Source organism: Acomys russatus, chromosome 15 (genome assembly GCF_903995435.1).
Source record: "Acomys russatus chromosome 15, mAcoRus1.1, whole genome shotgun sequence".
NCBI classification, from domain to species: domain Eukaryota; kingdom Metazoa; phylum Chordata; class Mammalia; order Rodentia; family Muridae; genus Acomys; species Acomys russatus.
This window is the reverse complement of record NC_067151.1, coordinates 11,562,995-11,586,272: the sequence shown is the minus strand read 5'-3', so window position 1 is coordinate 11,586,272 and position 23,278 is coordinate 11,562,995. Positions and strand designations below refer to the sequence as shown.

Genomic DNA, 23,278 nt, shown 5'->3' with positions numbered 1-23,278 from the left:
ATTGTGACTGTGGGTGCCCTGGGCCTTAGTGTTCCCAATAGCCCTTTCCTTTTCCTTTCTTGGGAGTAGAGGCATGGGCATGGGGAGGCGGTGAGGGAAAGATTGTGATTTTACTTAGAAATAAGTTCCAGAGTCCATTAGAAAAGATGCTGACTGCAGTCAGCGACTGTGTGACATACCTGACATCACCAAGAACGTAGATTCTAAGTTTTCTCCTCACAAAAGTTATATGAATGTTAAGTAGATGCATTTAGATACCATAGAAAATACACACGCATTGAGGCATCATGCTGTAAAATTTTGAAATAGCAGTTAAAATACTATGAATTATCTGTTTCATACTGTTCCTTTGGACAACCTTCTCCTTGGGCTGGGAGGATGGCTTGGCCATTTACTGCTTATGGTACAAGCACTGGGTCCAGAGTTCAGATTCCCAGAAGCCATGTAAATGGCAGGTAGGCGTTGGGGCCATCTTGTGATTCCAGCTTAGGAAGGTGGAGATGGGGCGTCTCCAGGTTGATCTGTCTAGCAAGGCTAGCTATATTAGCTAGCTTGAGTTTGACAGACCTTATTTCAACAGTAATTGAGGATGGTTCTAGACATCTATCCTCAGCCTCCAGAAGCACATGCATGAGGGTGCACGCGCGCACACACACACACACACACACACACACACACACACACACACACACACACACACACACACACACAAGACCCACAAGTGCAAAACCATATATTCACATATGATAAATGGAAAATAAAAGAAATTAAATTTCCCCATTCTTTCCTAGAGAAACTGCCCTTAAAACACCCCATGGGTACCCATAAAGTCTCATCAGAGTGCCCCCAACAAGTGGATCCTAAATGCTTTTGATAATTAACCCGTTCAGTGCTATTACTGTGGTACCACATAGGTGAGTTGAGAGTAAGGCACAGAGGAGTTAAAAGACCTTCCGAAGCACATGCAGAATGTTTTCAGAGCTAGATTTCACCCCAGGCACAGACTCCACAATATACACTTCTCACGACCATGGTTATTTCCCATGTTGGATGAGGTCCAGAGATACTTGTTGGATGAGTGCTGGAGTGTTTTTTTTTTTTTTAATGTGAAGTACTTTCTAAGTTTAAGTGGTTGCTTCAGTAGTCATAACATAGTTATTGTCAGCACCGTACTGTACTGCTGATATTGAAGTCCAATAACAGGACATAACCTGAGCAGAGTCAGGTAGTGTGAAGCAGTTACATGGTAGACATCTAGAAGGAAAAAAGCCTGGCTTTCAGAGCCTCGTCTCAGGATATAGACCCATTCCACGTGGCTTCCGGTTCCTGCCACAGCCCACAGTGAGTACTTCCCCAATGTCCCTCAGACTGGCTCATCACTGGCTCTCTCCATTCTCACGGAATGCTCTTTCCTAGTATATGAGATAGACACGTACATGACACCTCCCGTTTCCTTTCTCCTGTTGTTTGTGGACGAATCTTTCTCTTTTGGTATTCCTCAGAGACAGCCTCTCTCCTGCTGGCTGTTCTGCTCTCAACATCAACAATTCAGAGGCCCTCACTGTGGTGGACTACCCCGCCCCCGCCCCCCTGCTACTCTTCCCTTGACTTCAGCACCTCAGACGGCCCTGTTGCAGCAGCCTCCTAGCTAGCATCCCAGGCTCCAAACTGTATTTACTCCAGTTTTCCAGTCTTAAATGCACATCTGATAATAACACTTGCACTTAATGGCCAGCAATCTTCCCAGTTGTCTTCAAGATGGAGTGTAAGCTCTTTCCACAACTTGGCTCCATCCCGCCCTTTGGACATCATCATCCATCATACTTCCTAATTGACCTCATGGTGTAGCCATGCCCTACTGTTCTTGAAGTGGTCATATGCCCCCATGTTCCTGGGACATGTGCCAAGAGTTTACTTTCCTACCAACATTTCATATCAACCGTTCTTTTTTGGGAGCTTGTGATGCAGCTTATTTGCTAGAGTGCTTGCCTAGCATGTGTAAGCTGGGAGTGGCGGGGCATTCCTGTAATCCCATCACTTGGCAGGTGGAAGCAGAAGATCAGGAGTTCAAGGTCATCCTTGCCTACATAGCAAGATTGAGATCAGCCTGGGATATACGAGACCATATCTCAAAAAAGAAAAGCACTCCTTTTCTATCTCCATCTGCTAGGGCACTTTGGTGTGCAGCCCGCAAGCAGTTTCCTGATTATGCTGAGATGGGGTTGCCTGCCGGTCCTAACCCGACTCTGTCTTCTCTGCGGACACCGGCTCTTACATTCCTTCCATAAGAGGTGTGAGGGTCCTTGAACTTTTGCATTTTGTACCTTTCTTCACAAAGCACCTGATACAGCTGTTCTACATCTCAGGTTTTTAAAAGTGTGACTCTGGTCTCCATTTAGACTGGGAGCTTTTGGTGGACAGTGATCATTTGCCACATGAATTTGCCTCTATGCTTGGTGAATTGGTTGACTTTACCTACAGCTAACACCGTTGGGTTGATCTCTAAAGGTGCTATGTCTAATTCCTTCTTCCTGTGGTTCCTGGGAGCATCTCAAGGAGGCAAATCTCTGCAGGATGCATAGCAGAAACTCAAACAAAAGTGCCACTGATGGATTGCATTATGGTTGAGCTTGGTGCAGAACTTCATGTGATCGAGACTTCTAGCAAGCTCCTGGGTCCACAGGATGGTCACTGAATCTGGAATGTCCCATGGAAGCTTAGTATTTTGAAGATTTGGTCCCTGGCTTGCGGAGCCTTTGGGAGTCTGACCTGTTGTAGGTGACTGGAGGCCTGTGAAATTATTTCTGTCTCTGGTTCCTGGGTGGGTCTCCCTGCTTCCTGGTCTACTATTTGAACAGAGGTCCCTAGGTCTTTCCTGCCACCTTGGGTGGAAATCTCTCTGACACTATGAGCCAGTAGAAACCTTTTTCCCTTTAGGTTGTTTCTGTCAGACATTTCATCATAGCAAAGTAAAAGAGTACAATTATCTCCCTTAGTAAAACTCATGAGCAGCTTAATTCTAGACTACTCTACAGAAAAACATCGAATTTCCTTGCTTTCCCATTGTACCTTTGTTCACATTTACCATGCCCAGCTGTTCTAAAGAAGAGAATCTACTTCATAGTGCTTTGTGAATGCGTTTAATCTTAGAGCATTTAAAAATATACTATGCTAAAAGTAAGGTAGGCAAGCAAAAATTTGCTGACTTGCTGAGTGTGAAATAAGTGATTGGCTTCCATGTTCCTGATAGGCAACACAGACAGACAGACAGACAGGAAAACTCAAACCCAACCAACTATTATTTGAATTGCCTGCATTCAAAGCTCTTGTGTAACCTATTTGAAGATGTTTTTCTTTCCTAGGGTAGAAGAATCCATTCCTCTTCAAATAAGTAGATCTGTAGAGAGGAATATTTTATGGCAGAATTGGGATGAAAGGAACAGGAACATCACATGAAACAGAACATTTCTTTGCCCACTGGAGTTGATAAGGACATGACACTGGGGAAATGCTATAGATGAATCTCTATCAGAATTGTTAGGGTGGAAAGCCCCCCTCTCATTATCGAATGAGGTTCTGACAGTTGGGAGACCCATAAACCTCCCCCATCTGCAGAGCAGTGTGGAAGCTGTTCTATTGGCAAGCTACCTCTAAGGTTAGGTCTGTGTGGGTGGGTATGAGAGTCTACCTGGTTGTTTATGGGCTGTGTGTGTTGACTGATGAGTCTGCACACAGACACCTTCAACCCCTGGACAAGGCCAAGGCGAGTTGATATCACCTCAGTCAGACTTAGCTCAGAAACCCGTTCGTGGAGCAGCCTGTAGAATAAGATGCTATTGGAGTTCCCTTTGTAGCTACATGGATGAGTGGCTGTGCTAATGCCCTCGTCAGGGAAGAATGCTTCAGCCCAGTTGCTGGCAAGGTAGGTTTTTGCATATGGCTTCTTTAGACTGAGATTATAACATCATTTCACCTTAAGATTCATTTAGGAAAAACCAATGTCTAAGCTGTACTTCTCTCTCCAGACCCTCTATGTTAATTTCTCATGTTTCCTTATCAGAAAAATTCATGTTAATAAGACTGTGGCAAAGGTATGGATTATTCATGTCTCCACTTAACTTCTTACCCAAGTGATTTTCTTAATGAGAAGAGTTGCCACATATGACTCCAAACTTTCTCATTCAGAGTGTCTGTGATTACAAGTCCTACTGGAATGGTCATAGCCACGTCAATGAGAAAGAGTCCTGCCTGTCTATAAGCCTCTCTCTTTTTCTGTCCCTCTGTTTCTCTGTCTCTGTCTGTCTCCGTCTCTCTGTCTCTGTCTCTCTCTCTGTGTCTCTGTCTCTGTCTCTCTCTGTGTGTCTGTGTGTCTGTCTGTCTGTCTCTCTCTCTCAATGGGGTCTCAGGTCATCTAGACTGATTGTGAACTTCTGATCCTCCTGCCTCCACCCCCAAAACAGGTGTGCACCACCGCACCCCATTTGATGTGGTTCTGGGGATGAACCAGGGGTGTTGTGCATGCTAGGATGACACCTCACCAAATGAACAACATGCTCAGCCCTGTCTGTAATCTTACATAGTTACTCTAGGTGTCACCTCCAAAGTAAAGAAGAAGAAGCTGCTAAAGTGTTAGCTTAGTCCTTTCCCTCCCCCAGAGATTAGAAACACTTCTGACAAATTGGCCCTGTTCATCAATATTCCAATCAGTTCCGTTCAGCTGTCATAATTTCACCCCAATTTACCCGTGCAAACACTTGTAATGCTCCTTTAATTAATCCCCTGCACTTAGGACTTTGAGCAAAGCCAAGTTAGTTAATTATCTAAGTTTATTGCTTTAAGCATCTCCTAGATTCAAATTATGGAAATTCTTGGTGAGTGCCAGCATCCATTTCTTTAAAGGCTTTGGCTTCTCCCTCCACGGAACTTTTCTGAAGAGCCAGGAGTGAGTGTGCAGGGTCTGGGATGAGCAGGTGGCGGAGAACACAATGTAGGTGACATTTTTCTCTTAACTTGTAGATAGCTGCTCAGAAACATTCTTGCTCATCTTATGGAACAGGTGAGGAGAGTCAGAGGAAGCCAGCTTCGGGGACAGTTGGACTGACATTCCAGCTGTGGGCCTGCTCTGAAGGCAAAAGGGTTTACAGCTCTGTGCCACCTACTGCAGTTTGATGTCACACGTGTTGTGAATGTCAACTCACCTGTCATAGTAGAATTTGGTCTTCTAAATATAACATAATATATTATATATAAACATATATAATATATAACATATAATATGTTATATATAATAAAAAAATGTATATTAGGAAAGGGAGAAAAACAAATTTAATTCATTTATTTTTCTAGGATGCATTTTAATAGATTCTGCTCATGATAGTTCTGTGATGGGCCTAAATATACCTGCTGTTGGAGATAAGAAAACTCAGTGGTTGCAAAGGAAATGTTTAAACTCAGGTCTCTTAAGCACTGAGAGCCTCTTCATCTCCATTGGGCCATGGCGCCTCTGGGTGTTTGAAAGCACTGTCCAACAAAACGGAATGTCATCAGTGAAGTTCTTTGTGTTCCCCTCAGCAGCACTTGGATCTATTGGTTTGTTAAACTGCATTCTCCTTCGGTTGTTGCAGCGGTTATTACTCATCAGGGAGAGACACGTTTCCTGGAGTTTCTTAAGGACAAGCACTTGTCCGGTCTCTCCTAGCAGAGGACCAGTCTCGGTCAATATTTCAGCATAATGGACACGGTGTCACTAAGACACAAGGGCTGTGGCTTGCCAAGGATTGGTTTGTGGTTGCAAGGTAGTCTCAAGAGTGATGCTCTGCTCTCTGGCCTTGGCAGCTGGCTTCTGTGTGAGACATCAGCCCACGACTGTTGAGTGCACAAAGCACAGTGTGTTTTCTGGAGGCCCAGGGAAAAGACAGCCTTCCAAAGTCCAAATCTGAGAACATGCCAGTGTGTAGGGCTCCCCACCAAGGAGTGGGAAGCAGGGCTGCCTCACACTCCCCAGGCCTCTGTACCCACCCTTAAACCATCATTTTTTCCTTCTGGATGTTGGATATTCTGAGATTATTTCTCAAGCCTTAGCATCTCATGGCTCGTGACATCTGGCATTGTTTTGTGGTGTGATTTGTGTGTAGTGGTGTGAATAAAAATGTCCCCCATAGGCCCACAAGGAGTGGCACTATTAGTGGCCTTGTTGGAGCAAATATGTCTTTGAGGTTTTAAATGCTTAGGCCAGGCCCAGTGGCTTTCTTCTTGCTGCCTGCCAATTGATGCAGAACTCTCAACCCCTCTACAGCACCATGTCTGCTTGTATGCTGTGACATTTCCCACCATGACAACACTGGACCATATCTCTGAACTATAAGCAGTTCCAACTGTTTTCCTTTATAAGAGTTGCTGCGGTCATGATGTCTCTTCACAGCAATAGAACACTGACTGAGATGATCTGTGGGAATTACTTTTTCTCTTTCACTCACAGGTAGGGAATCTTGACATAAGACTCAAGAGGGAAAAGAGCAAATGTTTACTAGGAAGAACTTGCTGTATTTAGATAAATAACATGTTTTCAGAGCAGATTACTCCCAAGAGATGGTGTGTTCATTGATTGCTCTCTTTTCATTGGTTATTGATGGATGCAATTTTGGCTGTGATCACTTTGAGTGTAACAGTGGCTCAAAATTGGCAGAATTTGGTCTTTGTATGCACACAAATATCCAGGAGGAAATATGGAAAGTTCACTAATTTCTTACATGCATGCATGTGCATGTTCATGGACATACAGGTATTCGTGCATATAGACGCTGGAGAGCAAACTTAGACATCTTCATCAGGTGTTGTCTACCTAGTGGTTTGAGGCAGGGTCTCTCACTTGCCTGGGAATTGTGTAGGGTACGCTGACCTGAGAGCAAGCCACAGGGATCTGGCTGTCTCTGCCTTTTCAGTGCTGGGGTTACAAGTGCTGGACACCATACCTGGCTTTTTATGTGAGTGATGGAGATCAAGCTCAGGCCTTACAGCCTGTGTGGCAAGCACTTAACTGCTGAGTTCTCTACCTAGTCATGGCCTGAGTTTAGAAGTCCCATGTTGGTGCCCTGCATCTGACACATTAAATATCAGCTTGCTGGAAATCCTGGCTGCTGATGCTATCTTGGGAGTTACTTTAGAAAAGTGAGTTGTGTTGCTTGCCATGTCCACAGCTGTTGCAAGCTGGTGCTATACTGGTGACAGCAACCACAGTGGACACCTGCCATCAAGTGGGAGAGCCAGCCCAGGGGATCTGGCATGGAAAAACAAGTAGGATTTGAGATAGGAAAGCACACATCTGTGAAATAGCATCAAGAGCAAGGGAGGTCATGGTGAACCCAAGACAGAAGCTCTTCAGTCAACAGTCTTTGATACCAAGAAAGGCTTAAAGACTCAAGCACAAAACCACATGACTACACTGTTGGCACAAGCATTAAAGCCACAGGTTTTGGGGGGGGTGATATGGGTGTAAATTCATATTAGCTCAATGATTGTCAGTGATTTAACTTCTCTGACATCTGCCTTCTTGTTCAACAAAATGAAGATAGTATTTTCATTATGGGCCTGTGAGGAGGATTTGATGGATTGACATAGAAAACTTTTACAACTGTGCTTGCTATTCTGTCAAATCTTAGGTCAGTATTTTTAGCTTTGTTGTTGTTGTGTTTTTTTTTTTTTTTGGTTTTTTGTAGTGTGTGTGTGTGTGTGTGTGTGTGTGTGTGTGTGTGTGTGTGTGTGTGTGTTGCAAGTACATGGATGTGTGGAAGCCTTTCCTCTACTGGTCTCCACCTTATTGCTTTGAAACAGAACCTCATGCTGAACCAGAAAATTTGCCATTTTGGCAAGGCTGGGTGGTTAGTGAATTCTGGCATCCTCTTGTCTCTACTCCCCCTCCCCCCATGCTGGAGGGTTACAGGCACACCCAACTTTTAAATGTGGGTTCTATGGGTCAAACTTAGGTCTTCATGTTTGTACAGAAAGCATTCTTACCCAACTGAGCTAATATATTCAGCCCACTACCTCATTTTTTATTTTTATTTTTGCCTGATTTCCTGATACAGGGTCTACTGTATCCCATGCTATCCTGCAGCTGGGACAACCTTGAACTTGTGAGTCCCCTGTCTTTCCTGCTACAGGCATTATAGGCCTACACCATTGCTCTTAGTTTAGGCAGTGCTATGGATCAAACCCAGGGTTTCATGTATACTTAGAAAGCACTTTACCCTCCATCCCTACCCATGAGTTGCACTCCCAGTTCCTGCTATAACATTGTCCAAGAAATAACATGCTAAATGTTTTTAAAATAAGAATCCAACAACATCTATTAGTATTTTTATGGATATGGAAACTGAGGCACAAAGAATTAATTAACATCTCCATGGCCATTTAGCTAGTAGCTGGCATACCTGGTATGTAAACAAGGTCTTTCTGGCTCTGGAGTCTGCAGAGCCTTCTGCTCCCTCTCTGTTGACCTGTATCAGTGTGAGTAAATCAAAGTGGGTCAGGAGGGCAGGCCAGTGTGAAAGAGATGACTGCCTAAAGAAGAGCGGAGCCAGACCTGAGGCAGCTGGACTGGGCCCAATCACAGTCCTGTTCTGGCATAGGCTGAAGTGAGCCTCTGTTCCAGGAACCACAGCAAAGGGGACGTGGGAAGATGGACACGGTGGATATCCACTCCTACTCTGTCTTTATGGAGCCCATGGAAACAGAACATTGATCTGGTCATCATTGCCCATCTAACAGCACACAGAGGGCACTTTAGAAATACCCACTGGGGCGAAGAAGGGAAACCAGGAAGCACTGAACGAATGTAAAATAGCATCATTTAGTTTTAAAATATTTTTGTTACTTTATTTATTTATTTATTTATTTATTTATTTAGTGTGTGTGTGTGTGTGTGTGTGTGTGTGTGTGTGTGTGTGTGTGTGTGTGTACTTGACACGGTGAGCTTGTGGAGGTCAGAGGACAACTTTCAGAAGTCAGTTTTCTCTTCCACTGTGTGGGCCCTGGTAGCAGGCTGGGCAGTAGGCACCTTTACCACTGCCCTATCTCCCTCGTCGTCATCACTTTCTTCTAAGACTGATACTAATTTTCTTTTCTTTCTTTCTTTCTTTTTTTTTTTTTTTTCAGAGATCTCTGGTATATCGGTTTATCCAGTCATAGAAAGGGAACTTCTGCTGGAAAGATTACATCATGGATATTGAGATCATGAAGTGAGTTCCCCCTCTCCTCCAATTTTTGCTACTTGATGGCTAAGAAAGATAAAGATATTTCTCATTCTACACTTGTATGAACAATTTCACCAGACACTATGCATAACAACAAAACACCCATTATGGCGTCATTTAATGTGAAATACCATGTCATTAACTTGCTGCCTTAAGTATATTTCCTCTTAAACATTGTAATCTCAAAAGCTGACAGTCTCTCTTCACTTCAGTCAGTAGTTACAACCAGAGTTAATGCCTATTGCTACAGAAAGCAATTGCTATGAATATGACCTTCTAGAGGGTCAGATGCCTACACATGGTGATGTGCAATCTGCTAATGATGCTGCACAATTCCAGAAATAGATGTTTCATAACCAGACGTTGTCTTGTTCTCATAGAGTGCTGCTACTTTTTTTTTTTCCTTTTTGAGACTGTACAGTGATAGCAGCGGTCGATACAGTTCAACACTTCTCTGGCTTCCCCTTTGATCAGCCTGCATCAAACGCTTAGGTTTTAATGTCGGAGCATGCAGCACCATGAGCTCCAAAGACAGAAGTAAAGGAAAAAGCCAACCTTTCAAGCTTCTGCCTCATGTAGCCTTTGCACACGTGTTTCCTGCCCTCGGGCGACTGAATCCGTTGGCTGGGAGAACATAGTCAGAGAAAGCCTGTGAGTGATGTGGGCACAGAAGCTGGAAAGTGTCGCCATTAGAGAACTACAGTAACCAAGGCTCTTTCTGACCAAGTCTGTTTGCACCTGCAGGATCCTGTCAACAGCGGGAGCCTGGGATTCACGTGACTTGCAGAAACACCTGAGAGCTCGTGCGTGCTTTTTCCGGGGAATGCTCAGCTGCTGTAGCATCTATAACCTTGGGAGATGGAGAGTGCTTTAAGGGGGCAGGGCTGGGGTGTGGGGGAAGGTGGGCACAGTTTGATAACTGCTGAGACCACGAGAGGTTATTTAAAGTTTTCCTGTTGCTGTGACAAGATATGTGACAAAGCCCCCTGAGGGGTTATTTTTGCCTCATAGTTGGAGGGTGTGTCCATCATGGTAAGAAAGACACAGCTGGCAGGAGCTTGAGGCAGCTGGTCACAGTGCACCTGCAGCTGGAAAGCAAGGAGTGATGAATGCAGGTGCTTGGCTTGCTGCTGTCTCTTTTGTGTTTAATCCGGGACATCAGTCCATGGGATAGTACCAATCTCACCTTAATTAAATCTAGAAACGCCCCTAACAGACATGCTCAGAGCTTTGTTTCCATGGGCATTCTCAATCCCATCAAGATGACTGTCAAAATTAATCATCAGGCCTTGTAAATTTCTTTTGTCTTATTTTAAAACATAAGAAATGAGCTCATGTCTGTAGTTTCTAGAGTTGATTCATTTTTCTGTAGTTTAAATATATACAGATACTACTGTATAGAAAACTTGAGCCAAGGAGACCCTTGTCACAGAATAGCAGTCCTGTACCCACGTTTCTGTGTGCTCCATATGGACGTACAGTGGTATGAAATAGATACTTTCCTCCTCTATGTTGCTTCCTAGGACTCTCACACACCGTAGTACACAGCTTACACCTGGACCATTCTTTAAACCATGCAGTTTACATTCCCCTGGACTCTACTCACTCCTCAAGATATGTCTATTACAAAGCTTGGGAACTTCGTCCCAAACTGCAACCTCCCTCTATCGGGATAGGATTGGATACTTATTGGCCAACGTGTACCATGACACAGTGATGGGAAAGAGGCCCCACACCATATTGAAACAATATTCTAGTGTGTGGGCAGCCAGCAATTCTACACCATGCTAGGGATGCCCTGTCCCCAACCATATGCTGGCACTCTTTCCGAAGGCATTACTTTGGGATTTTTCTTGATAGCCCCTATTTACTGAGCTGACAGGGGCCCCATTTGATTGCCTCATTACAGAGCAGAGAGGACTCAAATGAGCCTCGGATTTCAACAGAGAAGATGTTAATCATCGCGGGGACAGAATTGTCTGAATGGGGCCTTATTGTTTTCTGTTTTGTCCCAATCTTAGGCAATCTAAACAAAGGACATTTACAATTTTGCTTAAGATTTTACCTTGACAAAAAATGGCCACCGTTCCCTTGGTTCCTCTGAGTGTGTTAGAGGTCAAACAGGAGTCACATTTGTAGAGCAAGTATCACTAGAGTTGGCTGCTGTTGCACAGCCTCTAATCTACAAGTCAGGAGTGTGCATCAGATCAGTGGGGCATCAGTGGGTTCTGTTAGGCAGGATCCGGGTGTGCAAAGGTGTGACATGCCAAATACAGATTTCTGCCTGGCTGGAGAGAGTGGCATTCCACTGGAGGTTTTCTGAATGTGAGATATGGTTGACTCTGAATGAGGGTCCCTAATTTCATTAACCATTCACCGCAGAGTGGTTTTAATGGCTTTACTCCATGAAATACGTGCTGATGGGGAAATTGCCTTTACAAGATGTTCACGACTTCTGATCCGATCATTTCTTTGTCAAATGTATTTTTATGAAGGGTATTAACAGTTGGTTAGAGTCTCTTCACTTGCCCACTGCATTCATAAATCAGGGCATCTACAGTCATTAAGAAAGATGGATTTGTTAAAATTTGCCATTATTCTTCCACATAAAGATCTTGAGAACTGGACAGGTACTGATTAGTTACCCATTAATGTCAGGGTGTTCCCTAATTAACAGGCAGCTCACACCTACCCTGTGAGCTATGGTTTGATGCAGTTAGCATTCATTCCAGTGGGATTCAAATAGCGTGTAAGGCAACTTTGTTTCCCCACATCAGTAGGAAGTGGTTACCCACCTCAGGTAACCTTTGGTGGTACACAGTAGGTCATCAGGCTGGGCCAAGGATTTGACCCAGGTAGTAGGGACACATCTATGCTTTCAGAGCTGAGCGGTAGGCTGGAGTCTTAGTCACATGGTGACAATGGGAACCTCAGAGAAGTCAAGAGTTTTCATTTTTCTCTCAGTCCAGAGGCAAACAATTGTAGGGAAAGGAGTTGCTTTGGGGAAAGGCAGGGAAGAAACTTAGGAGCAAATGAGACCCAGTTATGGAGGGGAGGCAAAGTAAAAGAGGAAGATAAGGACAGGCTGGACATTAATTGGACTAGAGGTGTATAGGGGAAAAAAAAAAACAGTGTGACAAGACACACAAGGAATGTCTCCACTTCCTCCCAAAAGAAATGGAAGTAAATAAAAACTTGCTGAGTTTCCACTATGCACCCCATTATCCTCTAGGCGTTTCACCCAGGCCGTACCCATTACTTTTCTGCACAGCCTTTAAGTACATGTGTTCATCCTGTAGATGAGGAGAAGGGATGGCTTCCATATCCAGCAGGATTCATGTTCCCACCCGCACTGAAGGGGATACTCAATGCAGGTGTGTAGGATGCTGAGCCACGACTGTGGACTCAAAGACAAGGTGATCCTGTCAACAAATCAAGAGCTGCGATGTACACAGAGTCAGTAAGATCTCTCCTACTCCCTCTTCCCTGTGTGTTTCATGTTTTACCCAGCCCACCAGCTTCTGAGCCTTGTGTTGTTAAGTTCTTGTAGAACCATTGTTTGTGAAAGATGAATGACTTGTATCTCAGGTCTGCTGTTCAGGGAATTAAACCATCTTGTTCCTTTGAACCTGTGATTTTTTTCTCCTGTAAAATGGAGCTCAGCAAGCATCTACCACTCCTGATGTTGAGTATTGCAAAGGAGAGATGATATGTGTGCCAACACAATGGTAAGCAGATGGCAGGCCCTCAGCACACATGTTCATAGGTCTGCTGTATAGCAGCAAGTGAGACAAATGCCTATTTGTATCCAGTACTACACACACACACACACACACACACACACACACACACACACACACACACTCAAAACTAAACTCCCTTTGGATGCTTACTTTTTTCCCCCCAAGACAAAATTTCTCAGTGTAACAGCCTGGGATGATGCCTTGGTACTCACTCTCTAGACCAGGCTGGCCTTGAACTCACAGAGATCTCCTTGCCTCTGCCTCCCAAGTCCTGGGATTAAAGGTATGTGCCACCATGCCTGGCAGGATGATTACCCTTAATTGTTATCTTGACCTAACCCAGAATCTCTTGTGAAGACAATCTGAATGAGAAATTGTCTAGAGCACATTGGTTTGTGACCACTTGATTGTCTCAATTGAATTAACTGATGGGGTGCCCACTGTGGGCAGCACCATTCCTTAGGTTTGGGTCCTGGATTGAATGTGAGACTGAAGCAAGGTAAGTACCAACTCCCTCTGCTCTCAGGCTGTGGATGCAATGAGAACAGTTCCTCAGACTCTTGCTACCAAGCTTTCCCCATTGTGATAAGCTGTGCCTTTGAATGTTAAGCTCCTTCTCCCTTGAGTTGACCTTGTCACTGTATTTTTGTCACTGCAAGAGTAAGAGGAACTATGGCGATGATGGCAGTGGATAATGAGGACACTCTTGAGGACAGCTTACTGATTGGCCATCTAAGGCTGGGCTCTGCATAGCACATTTGGTGTTTTCAAGGGAAAGGAGGAGGAAAGAGAGGAAGAAGCAGAGCAGGTATAATGCTACTAGGGGAGAGAAAAGAGGAGGAGGAGGAAGAGGAGAAGATTTGTTAACAATGAAATCAGAACGTTTCATACAAAGCTTGAATTTTTGCATTTTTTTAAAAAAAAGGTGACAAAACCTATTAATAATTGGTTGATGTCCCACATCCGTGGGAGTTGATCTGTTTATACAAGACTGAACTGCATCATCAGGCTGGCTGCGTGATGGTTCCCTGGCTGGTACCCATGGCTCATATCAGTGTTCCTATCATCCTCTTCCCCTCTGGTTTGGACCAGTTTTGTATGTGTCGCTCATCTCCAGTGTGCTATTGGACTTGAGTGGCTCTTTTCTTTATGCCAGCTGCCTGCCCTGTGAGCATTTGTGCCTATGAACTCTTGCGAAGGGCATCTTCTTCCTTTTGCCAGTGTTCTAATAATAGCACACTGTCTCTGGAGGTCAGAAAGATTTAGCATTTCCACTTTCAGAAATAATATTTGCTCACCATCCCAACTGCAAGGGGAGGGTAACACCCCTGTTAAGTTATCTGCCCTCTGGAGAGCTTCCACTGGGCTTGCTAATTCACTGGAAAATTTGGTGAGACCCAGGCTGTTGAACTAGATAATTCATTTGCCTTTGAGGAATTCCTTTAGCTCTGCAATGGGAGAAAGTAGCTGGAATTTTCCCTAGAGGAAAATTCTGTGAAACACATAACCAACAGGACGAAGAAGCTCTTATCTTTGTGGCTGTGTGACCATGCTGCTATGCTTGTCTTTGCCACAGAGTTCTCTCCTTCAAGTGTCACCTGGGGCAAGTAGGAATTTTCATTCTAGGTTTACCAAAGACAGTCTGGCTGAGAGGTGAAGTCACAGCATCTGTGACGGTTACTCTCAACTGTCAGCTTGACGGAGCTTAGAGTCACCATGGAAACGGGCAGATCTGTGAGGGGTTTCTTAGATCGGGTTTGTTGAGATTGGAAAACACATTCAAAATGTGGGTACCATTTCACAGACTAGGATCTTGACCTGAGTGAAAAGGAGCAATGAGACTGAGCACAAGCATCCATCTTTATCTGACTGCGGGCTCTGAATGTGACCAGCTGCCTCAAGCTCCTGTCACCATGGTTTTCCCACCATAATGGAAGGTACCCTCAAACTGTGAGTTGAAATAAAACCTTCCCTTCTTTAAGTTGCCTTTTTTTCCAGATTTTGGTGCAACAATGAGAAAAGCAACTAATGAAGTCCCTAGAGTAGCACAGAGTCACACAGCCTGTGGCCTAGAGAGGTGACACTGGCTTGCTCATTCTTACCTCCTGCTCATCTTCTTTCTGTCTCACCCCACCACACAGGAACACACAGGACATTGTTCTAGTTTAAGGCCCTACCCATTACACTTGTCATCTACAATGGGCAGTTGGAAATTATACATATTAATAAAAATACTGGCTTGCCTGGGAATTTCATTTCCTACACATTGGGAAAGAATGAAAGTCAGTAAGTATTACTTGCAAGGATTTGACTGCAAATCTTTGGACTGATTTGATCCCTGACTTCATGGCACTTACATGGAGAAGAGAGAGAATGGACATTAATTAAGTAATATTGGGTAATGTCATTGCCAGATGTCACTGGGGTCAGGGCAAAGGGAGTCTTTATCTTTAGGCATTCATACTCCATGAATGAATTGAGAGCAGCGTGGAGCCTTGGAAAGAAGCGTGGACACAGAAAGTTGCTCAGGAAGTGAACTTTGACCGGAGTCTACACTGGGCCTGAGAGTTAGGCAGGATGGTTTCAGGAACTGAGGGTGTGTGTGCAAAATCAGGAAGCAGGAGGGAGTTTGGTTTATTTAGGGAGTACTGTGAGAGACTGGAATTGGGAGGCATCTGGGCGTGGGGGTGGGGATGGGGAGCTAGAAACGTAGTGCAATGGAAACTCCTAGGAATCTATGAGAGTGACCCTAGCTAAAACTCTTAGTAAGCAGAGGCTATGAATCCTGAGCGGACCGTCTTCTGTGACCAGGCAAGGCTTCCAGGGGGAGGGACCGTGACACTAACCCAGCCACAAAAACTTTGACCTACAGCACGTCCTGCCTGCAGAATGTGCTGGGGTAAAGGTGGCTCAGGAATTGTGGGAGTGGCCAACCAATAACTGGTTCAGTCTGAGACCCATGCCATGAGAGGGACACTGCCTGGAGGGCCAGGAATCAGAGTCTGGATAGCCCAGAGACCTAGGATAAGACCAAATATGAGGGGAGGAAGGGGGCGGGGAGTCAATGAAATGATTCCTAATGGTACTCTGCTAACCTTGTAGACCAGATCCTAGCATAACCGTCATCAGAAACGCTTCATCCAGAAACTGGTGGAGCTATCGGAATCCTGTGGATGAGGGGGAGAAAGGATTGAAGGAGCCACAGAGGTCCAGGACACCCCAAGAAAACCCACAGAACCAACTAACTTGAGCTCATAGGGGCTCACAGAGACTGAACTGACAATCAGAGATCCTGTGTGGGTCTGACCTAATATGTTATGGTGGTGTAACTTGATCTTCTTGTGGGGCTCCTCGGAGCCGGGGGAGGCAGGGTGGTTGTCTCTGACACTTTTGCCTGCCTTTGAGAGCCTTTTTCTCCCACTGTGTTGCCTCGTCTAGCCTTAATATGAGGGTATGCTCATATTTTTTTTTTTCTTCAGAGCTGAGGACCCAACTTTGCGCTTGCGACTTATTTGTCGTGTTTGGTTGATACTCCCTGGAGGCCTGGCCTTTTCTGAAGAGAAGCAGAGAAGGACTAGATCTGAGAGAGAAGCTAGGTGGAATGGGGTCCTGCGAGAAGAGAAGCAAGGAGAACTGTGCTTGCGATATAGTATATGAGAGAAGAATAAGTTAAAAAAAAAAAAAAAGAAAGAAAGAATGAGGCAGTTTAATATGCCGTACAATGGAGGAGTGGGCACTGGGATCTTGCTGTGCGTATGCCTGGCCTCGTCTCTTCCTCACTTGTCTGAGCTTCAGCACAGTCTGAGATGGCTGACGGTAAAGCTGGAAAGGACTCTGGAAAGGCCAAGACAAAGGCAATCTCCTCCTCGCAGCAAGCTGGCTTGCAGTTCCCTATGAGCCATATTCATCGACACCTGAAATCTAGGACAATCAGCAGTGGACGTGTAGGCGCGACCGCTGCTGTGTACAGCGCAGCCATGCTGAAGTACCTCACCGCAGAGGTCCTTGAGTTGGCAGGAAATGCATCAAAAGACTTCAAGGTAAGACATATTATTATCCCTCGTCATTTGCAACTTGCTATTCGTGGAGATGTGGGATTGGATTCTCTGATCAAGGCTACAACTGCTGCCGCTAGTCTCATCCCACACACCCACAAACCTCTCATGGGGGAGAAAGGACAACAGAAGACCTTCTAAGGATGCCTGGATTCCTCATTATCTCATGACTTTAACTTTCCTTAGCATCTGTCCAGTGTTGGTGATTCCAGTGGACTGTATCTCTGTGGAAAACACGATTTTGCCCTTTTCTAATTCTGTTTGAGCAAGTTGGAGGCTTAATTAGTCTTCTAATGAACCAAATGGCTGCATTGAGTCTTTACCATTACCATATTTAAGTGTTACTGTGGCTTCAAAGAAGCTATTGATTCTGAATAGTGGGTTTTGGGTTGAATTGGCTGTTTTTTTTTTAAGTGTTTAGATTTTAATTATGATGCAGAAGTTATAGTAATAAACATTTGGTTTTGTACAGACATTATTTCCACTCTGGTGGATAAGCTCAATAAAGGTCATATCCCAAACTAAAAAAAAAAAAAAAAAAAAAAAAAAGAAGAGGAAGAAGAAAGGAAGAAAGAAAGAAAGCTTAGAACTGGAACAATTGATGGGGAATCCCTGCAACCTGAAGGTATCTGGGGACACAAGACATAGGGACCACCATGTAGGTCCAGGGTAGGGACCTCCAGAAGTGCCTGAGGGTCTCCTGAAGGCAATGGCAGGTAGCAAAAGTTTTACGCAATGGAGAACATTTTAATTCTGAAAAAATTATTTTCCTCTTGATTTAATGATGACTAGGTTGGAGAAGGAGGACCGTGTGAGCACACTGTAGAAGACTCGAGACACTGGCGTCTGGAATTGAGGGAGTGTGTGAAGCTGGTGAGTGACAGAGAACTGTGTCAGGACCATGGCTGGGCTTCTGCCTTGAACACTGGCCATGGTCCTTCATTTTGGTGAGAAATGGTAGAGAGGCACAGTGCTGGGGAGATGAGAATAACAGTGTACGTGTTCACCAGTGAGCAAAGACACAGACTCTAGTCCAACAGGAGCAGCAATGGCTTCCGTTCTCTTGGGCACAGAAGGCCGATAACACAGCCACCTCCAAGTTAATAAACTTTGTTATTATTATCAATTGTTTTCAGACAGGGGTTTGTTATTATAGTGCAGGGTGGTCTCCAGTGTCCCATGTAGGCCAGGTTGGCCTCCAACTTGGATCCTCCTGTCTTACCTTCTTGAGCATTGAGATCACAGACCTAAGCCACTATCTAGCTTCAAGAACTGTCTATCAGCACATATGCGATTTACCATCGATGGTGCCAGCGGATGCACATACAGTATTGCATAGCCTTCCTCTCTGTAACTGTCTTGAATTTTCCTGACAGAAGTCATCATATCAGGGTTCTACTTTGTAGAATTTTATTCTAATTCTGAATAATGCTATCACCTCTAAGACGACTTCCTGATATGTGTTTACATTTTATGTGCACCAGCTCAAGCTACCATGCATACACCCACTAGCCTCTTTTATATATATATATATATATATACTTCTACCCACTTCTGAGAAGCTTCTTGAGGGCAGAGAACACATCAGAAGTGTCTGGCACATACTTAACACATGATGTTGACTCAGAAAACCACTGACTGAATATTCGGTATTGTAAACACATTTACATTTGTATAACTGGCCTCCTAGAATCATCCTTGATCTCACTGATGAAGTACTGTAACACTGCCTGAAAAATAATGAGGAAGAGTTTTGGGGTACTTCACCAACACCCCTTATAACTGTAGCTTGTTAAAATGTAAGGAAAGCCATTTTTTAAAAAAATCCTCTGAAATGCATATCTAAAACTGCTGCCTGCCTGCTTTGGGGAGCAGTTAACCTTGAGTTTGCTGAGTGACATCACAGTCATGTTTAGCTGTGGAATTTGGGAGAAAAAATTCCAGGTCTTAGTTATCCTTCCACTGTTGGGGGTTGGCCTGGTACTATGTATTCAAATGCTAAATTTTGTCCCCCATGATCTGGTTACAGTCCAGGTGAGTGCATTCTGACATATACCTGACAATGTTGTGTAAACTTTGCTCCTCAATTATCTCTGATTGGTTAATAAAGTTGCTGATAGCCAATTACTGGGCAGAATAGAGATAGGCAGGTGGAAATTCTCTCCCAGGCTTGGGGTCTCAGGAGAGACCATAAGGTGGGGAGGAGGAGGAAAAAGTAAGAGGAGAGAGAGAGAGACAAAGATAGATAGATGGATGGAGAGAGAGAGAGAGAGAGAGAGAGAGAGAGAGAGAGAGAGAGAAGAAGAAGAAGAAGAAGAAGAAGAAGAAGGATAGAGAGAAAATGTGTCCTAAAGGAGCAGAGCCAGCCCAGACAAGACTACGTATTGGTATGTAACTTGGGGAGTGCAGCTGGGAGGTAGCCAAACTAGCTTAGAAAATTAGTTTAAGTCATACCTGCCCAATTATTGTGCTTAAGGCTTGTCTAAATAAACCACTAGTTCTCGGTCTCCATTGTTGTGGAGCTAGCAGGGTCGTAGAAAAGCCCTCTAGAGTTTCATAAATATTCAACAACATTGCACTTTGGCTGCTCTTTGATGGGGCTGGATTTCTTTACTTTATCTGCACATACTTCGCACAGCTACCTGGCCAGAGCTCGTTACACAGGTTTGCTATCCACAATTCATTAAAAAACATTCAGCGGTTTTTTTGTTTTTTTTATTTTTGTTTTTTTTTATGTCTGTTGAGGAAAGTATGTGGTTAGCATTATTGGTTTCTATGACTTCTCAGCTTATTTGGGTGGCAGGTGTTTGTGTGCTTTTGGCATCTGTCTCTAGTGAGGTTTGTTTCCAAGCATCTCCTCTGGAGCCAGTGTCCGTTCTGAATGTCATCCAGTTCCATCCGTCAACCTGCTTACTGCGTGGGCAGAGTGTCCTGTCAGGTGTCGCAACAGCTCCTCAGGCCTGTGCTGGGCATTCCTATTTTATCCGCAGGAAGGCAACATCCGGAGAAGGAGAATACAGACTGTTCTTGGGGGGAAAGAGTACAAGAAGGCTCTAGTAGGGGTGGAGACAGGAAATGTGGCCTGGCAAAACAATTGCAGAGCAGAATCAAGACTTTCAGGGTTCAAATCACCACTCACCATGGCCCTGGTGGTCACACAGCTCAGTTACTGACACTTTACAAAGGCTATGTTTTATTTTATTTATTGTTTAATGTGCAGGTGTCTGCCTGCCTGTCTGTCTGTCTGTCTTCATGAGGAAGTCAAAGGACAACCTTGAGTGTTATTTCTGGGGAGTCAGCCACCTCAGTTTTTGAGACAGCATGTCTTACTGGTGGGGGTTACTGATTTGTAAACAAATACACAAAAAGTAACCAGCCAGCCACTCTCTCAGCACTGGGATTATAGCCACAGGCCATCATGTCTGGCTTTTCAATGCACATTTTAGGGATTAAACAGAGCATAAGTTTTGCAAGGCAATCACTTTACAGATGAAGCTATTTCTACAGCCTGATAGTGTGTATTGTTTATTTGTTTTCAATTGATAGGTAACAATTGCATATGTCTGTGGAGTATTATCCTATGCCGTGACATTATAGAAGGAGCCAGCCAAACTGATACACTTATTACCTCATTGTTTTACCTTTTCTCACATAGTGAGAAGGTTAAACATTATTTTAGAAAATTTAAAATATATTATGACAAACTGTAGTCACCACTAACAGATTTGCCTCTGGTCTAATGGGAGTTTTGGACCCTTTGGCTAACACCATCTTTTGTCCCTCATCTTCCTCTGTAGCCTGAATATCTATGTAGTAATGTCACTAAATCTTATGTGGCACAAAATAGATTTTTCTGTTTGGCTAAGCATCTTGGTTATTTGGGAGTTATCTTCTTTGCCACACTTGAAGTATAGTTTCAAGTAATGTGCAGTTCTGAGGATGGTTGAGCATGTACAGAGCAGCTTGTGCTTCACTCTGCCACATACTAGCCTGTGTCCTGTGAAGGTGTCCTGTTCCTCAAGTCTTAAATGAGTCATGGGCACTAAAAACGGAGTGTGACACTGGGTGTAGCAAACAAATGGGAGGTCTTATCTGTACTCAACATGTGACTGGGTATAGCTGAACCATCCTGAATGGTGGTTGTCTCTGGACTTGTGGTCTGGGGATTGCCTCTCTCTGCCCTTGTGCTGCCTTTGTCGGAGCTTTGGTAGCCTAAAGGGTTTTTATTTTTGTTGTTGTTGGGGGTTTTATTGGTTTGTTTTGTATGTTGGTGTACTGAAGATTGAACGCAGGACCTCAAGCATGCAAGTGTACTTACCGCTCAGCCATTTTCCCAGCCTGTTATTTTTTAATGTTTACTCTTATTTTTCTTTTTTTCTCCTTCTCGTTCCCCTTCTCTCTCTCTCTCTGTCACCCAATGCCTCCATTTTTTTAGACAAAGAGACAGTTGCATTGCGGAGGATCTGGCTCAGGGCTTTGATCATGCTAGGCTCTACCACTCAGCCCTCAGTCTCCCTTCTCAGCAACTAGCTCAGTCCTTGTCTCTCTCACTCTAATTGCTTCCCCTTTAACCCGGAAGCTCTTAGCTTGCATCTTGCACCCTGCCTGGTTCTGACTTTGGGATTCTAAGACAGTTCTGAAATCAGCTCATTTCAAATGCTTTCACGTACTGAGGGATTATATGAGTCAGTGCCAAGCCCAGCATGCCAGATACGATACTCAGAAAATAGATCTCCCCTGCTTTAGGCATGTGTTAATTTAGGTCCATCAAAGCCAGATATGGAAGATGATCTTTAAAGGGTCCAGCTGATTTGTTCTGAATCACAAGGAACCTGGAGATTGAGTTCATTCTAAATACACTCTTCTAACGCGTTCATGCACATTTGCTCACACACAAGGCAGTGCAGACTTATACAGACAAACGGCTGTCACTTCCATCTGGACAGAACTTGACCTGGGGCTTTGATCCTTCAGTTGTCACGGCCTTTGGTCTTTGGTGTCTTTCCTCCTACTGGCCATAACACTCCACTGAGCATGCACTCTACCACTGAGCCACATCTCCCAGCGACCCTGGCACCCTGAAGTAGAACTTATGTTGGTTTAAGAACTGTGATCCAGGTTGTTTCCTGGGCCCTTTTAGCTCTGAACATAGTCTGGGCTGCCCAGGTGTGGACGGCTCACTTTTCTCTCATGGCTTTCTGCCACCTGTCTATATTATGATATAGCAAAGCGACGTCCTACCTTCTGTGCATCCATTTATAGAGAGAGACAGTAAAGCTTGCCGTAAACAGTGGACATCCTTCCTATCCCAGCATGCTGTTTAATGTAGAATATAGAGCTGCCAAGAAGGTGAATTTGACCCACTACTCTTTGACACAAACCAATGGAGTATTGGTTTGACGATGGGCTAAATATAGCAAGTTCTTTGAAAGTGAAAGGTCTCCATCAGGGTAGAAAACCTGGGATTTTCAGGCACCTTGACTATCAGAATTTGACAGGAAAGTTTGGAAATTCTTTGGAAATCACTAGAAATGATAATAAGTGGTCCTATATAGGCTTTAGAAATTAGTATATCATGGTCAGATGATGGCCACTAGCACTAAATTTCATGGCTGGTAGGGATAAGATAAGATTGCAGTAAGGGACTGTTTCAGAATCTGTTCCCAGGGCTAAGACCTGAAACTTAGCTGTGCTTTTTAATCTGTCATTTGAGCACGAGTAAATGGTTTCACACTCTGGGTCAGGAATCCTTTTGAAAAAGGCCAGGCAAAACGAAGGCTGATTCTCATAGAGGCTCATTAAGGCAAGAAATGCTGAGCACGTTCCGGGCTCCAGCTTTCCTCTGGGAGTCACAGGTGTGCCATGGACCAGAAACCAAGGTGCCTCCTCTGTGTCTAAACAGACATACATCAAAAACATTTGGAAAGACAATCGCATCTGTGTTGAATGTGTTCTTTGCCATTCTTGTCTGAATAGTATAGATCAATAACTGCTTGGTGTTGACATGTATTGGCTATTACAGGCAGCTAGAGGTGAGCTGGGGCTGGGGATGACATGGTTTGCATCCATCCGTACCTCTTTTGCTACTTTACATCAGAGGCTGTATCCTGGAAACCTCCAGGTAAGCCACAAACATAAGGATAAAGCCAGCTTACTTTTTCCTTCTCTATTGAAGGCCCGCGTTCCAGAAAGTCCCACCTTGTTGCCGGGAGGAAGGAATACTCCACAG

The 23,278-nt window shown here is 44.3% G+C and overlaps 1 protein-coding gene across 2 annotated transcripts; it reads left to right on the top strand.

The window, feature by feature from the left end:
• The first annotated feature begins 16,800 nt into the window (after positions 1 to 16,800).
• Positions 16,801 to 17,303, top strand: LOC127198885 (histone H2A.Z-like). Of its 2 annotated transcripts, XM_051156815.1 has the most exons (2): positions 16,801 to 16,891; positions 16,994 to 17,303. In XM_051156815.1, exons 1-2 carry the CDS (start codon positions 16,801 to 16,803, stop codon positions 17,188 to 17,190), a joined length of 288 nt encoding a protein of 95 aa, XP_051012772.1. In that variant the 3' UTR covers positions 17,191 to 17,303. The 2 variants fall into 2 exon arrangements, with proteins under 2 accessions (XP_051012772.1, XP_051012771.1); XM_051156814.1 differs by having other exon boundaries at positions 16,801 to 17,303.
• The last annotated feature ends 5,975 nt before the right edge of the window (positions 17,304 to 23,278 follow it).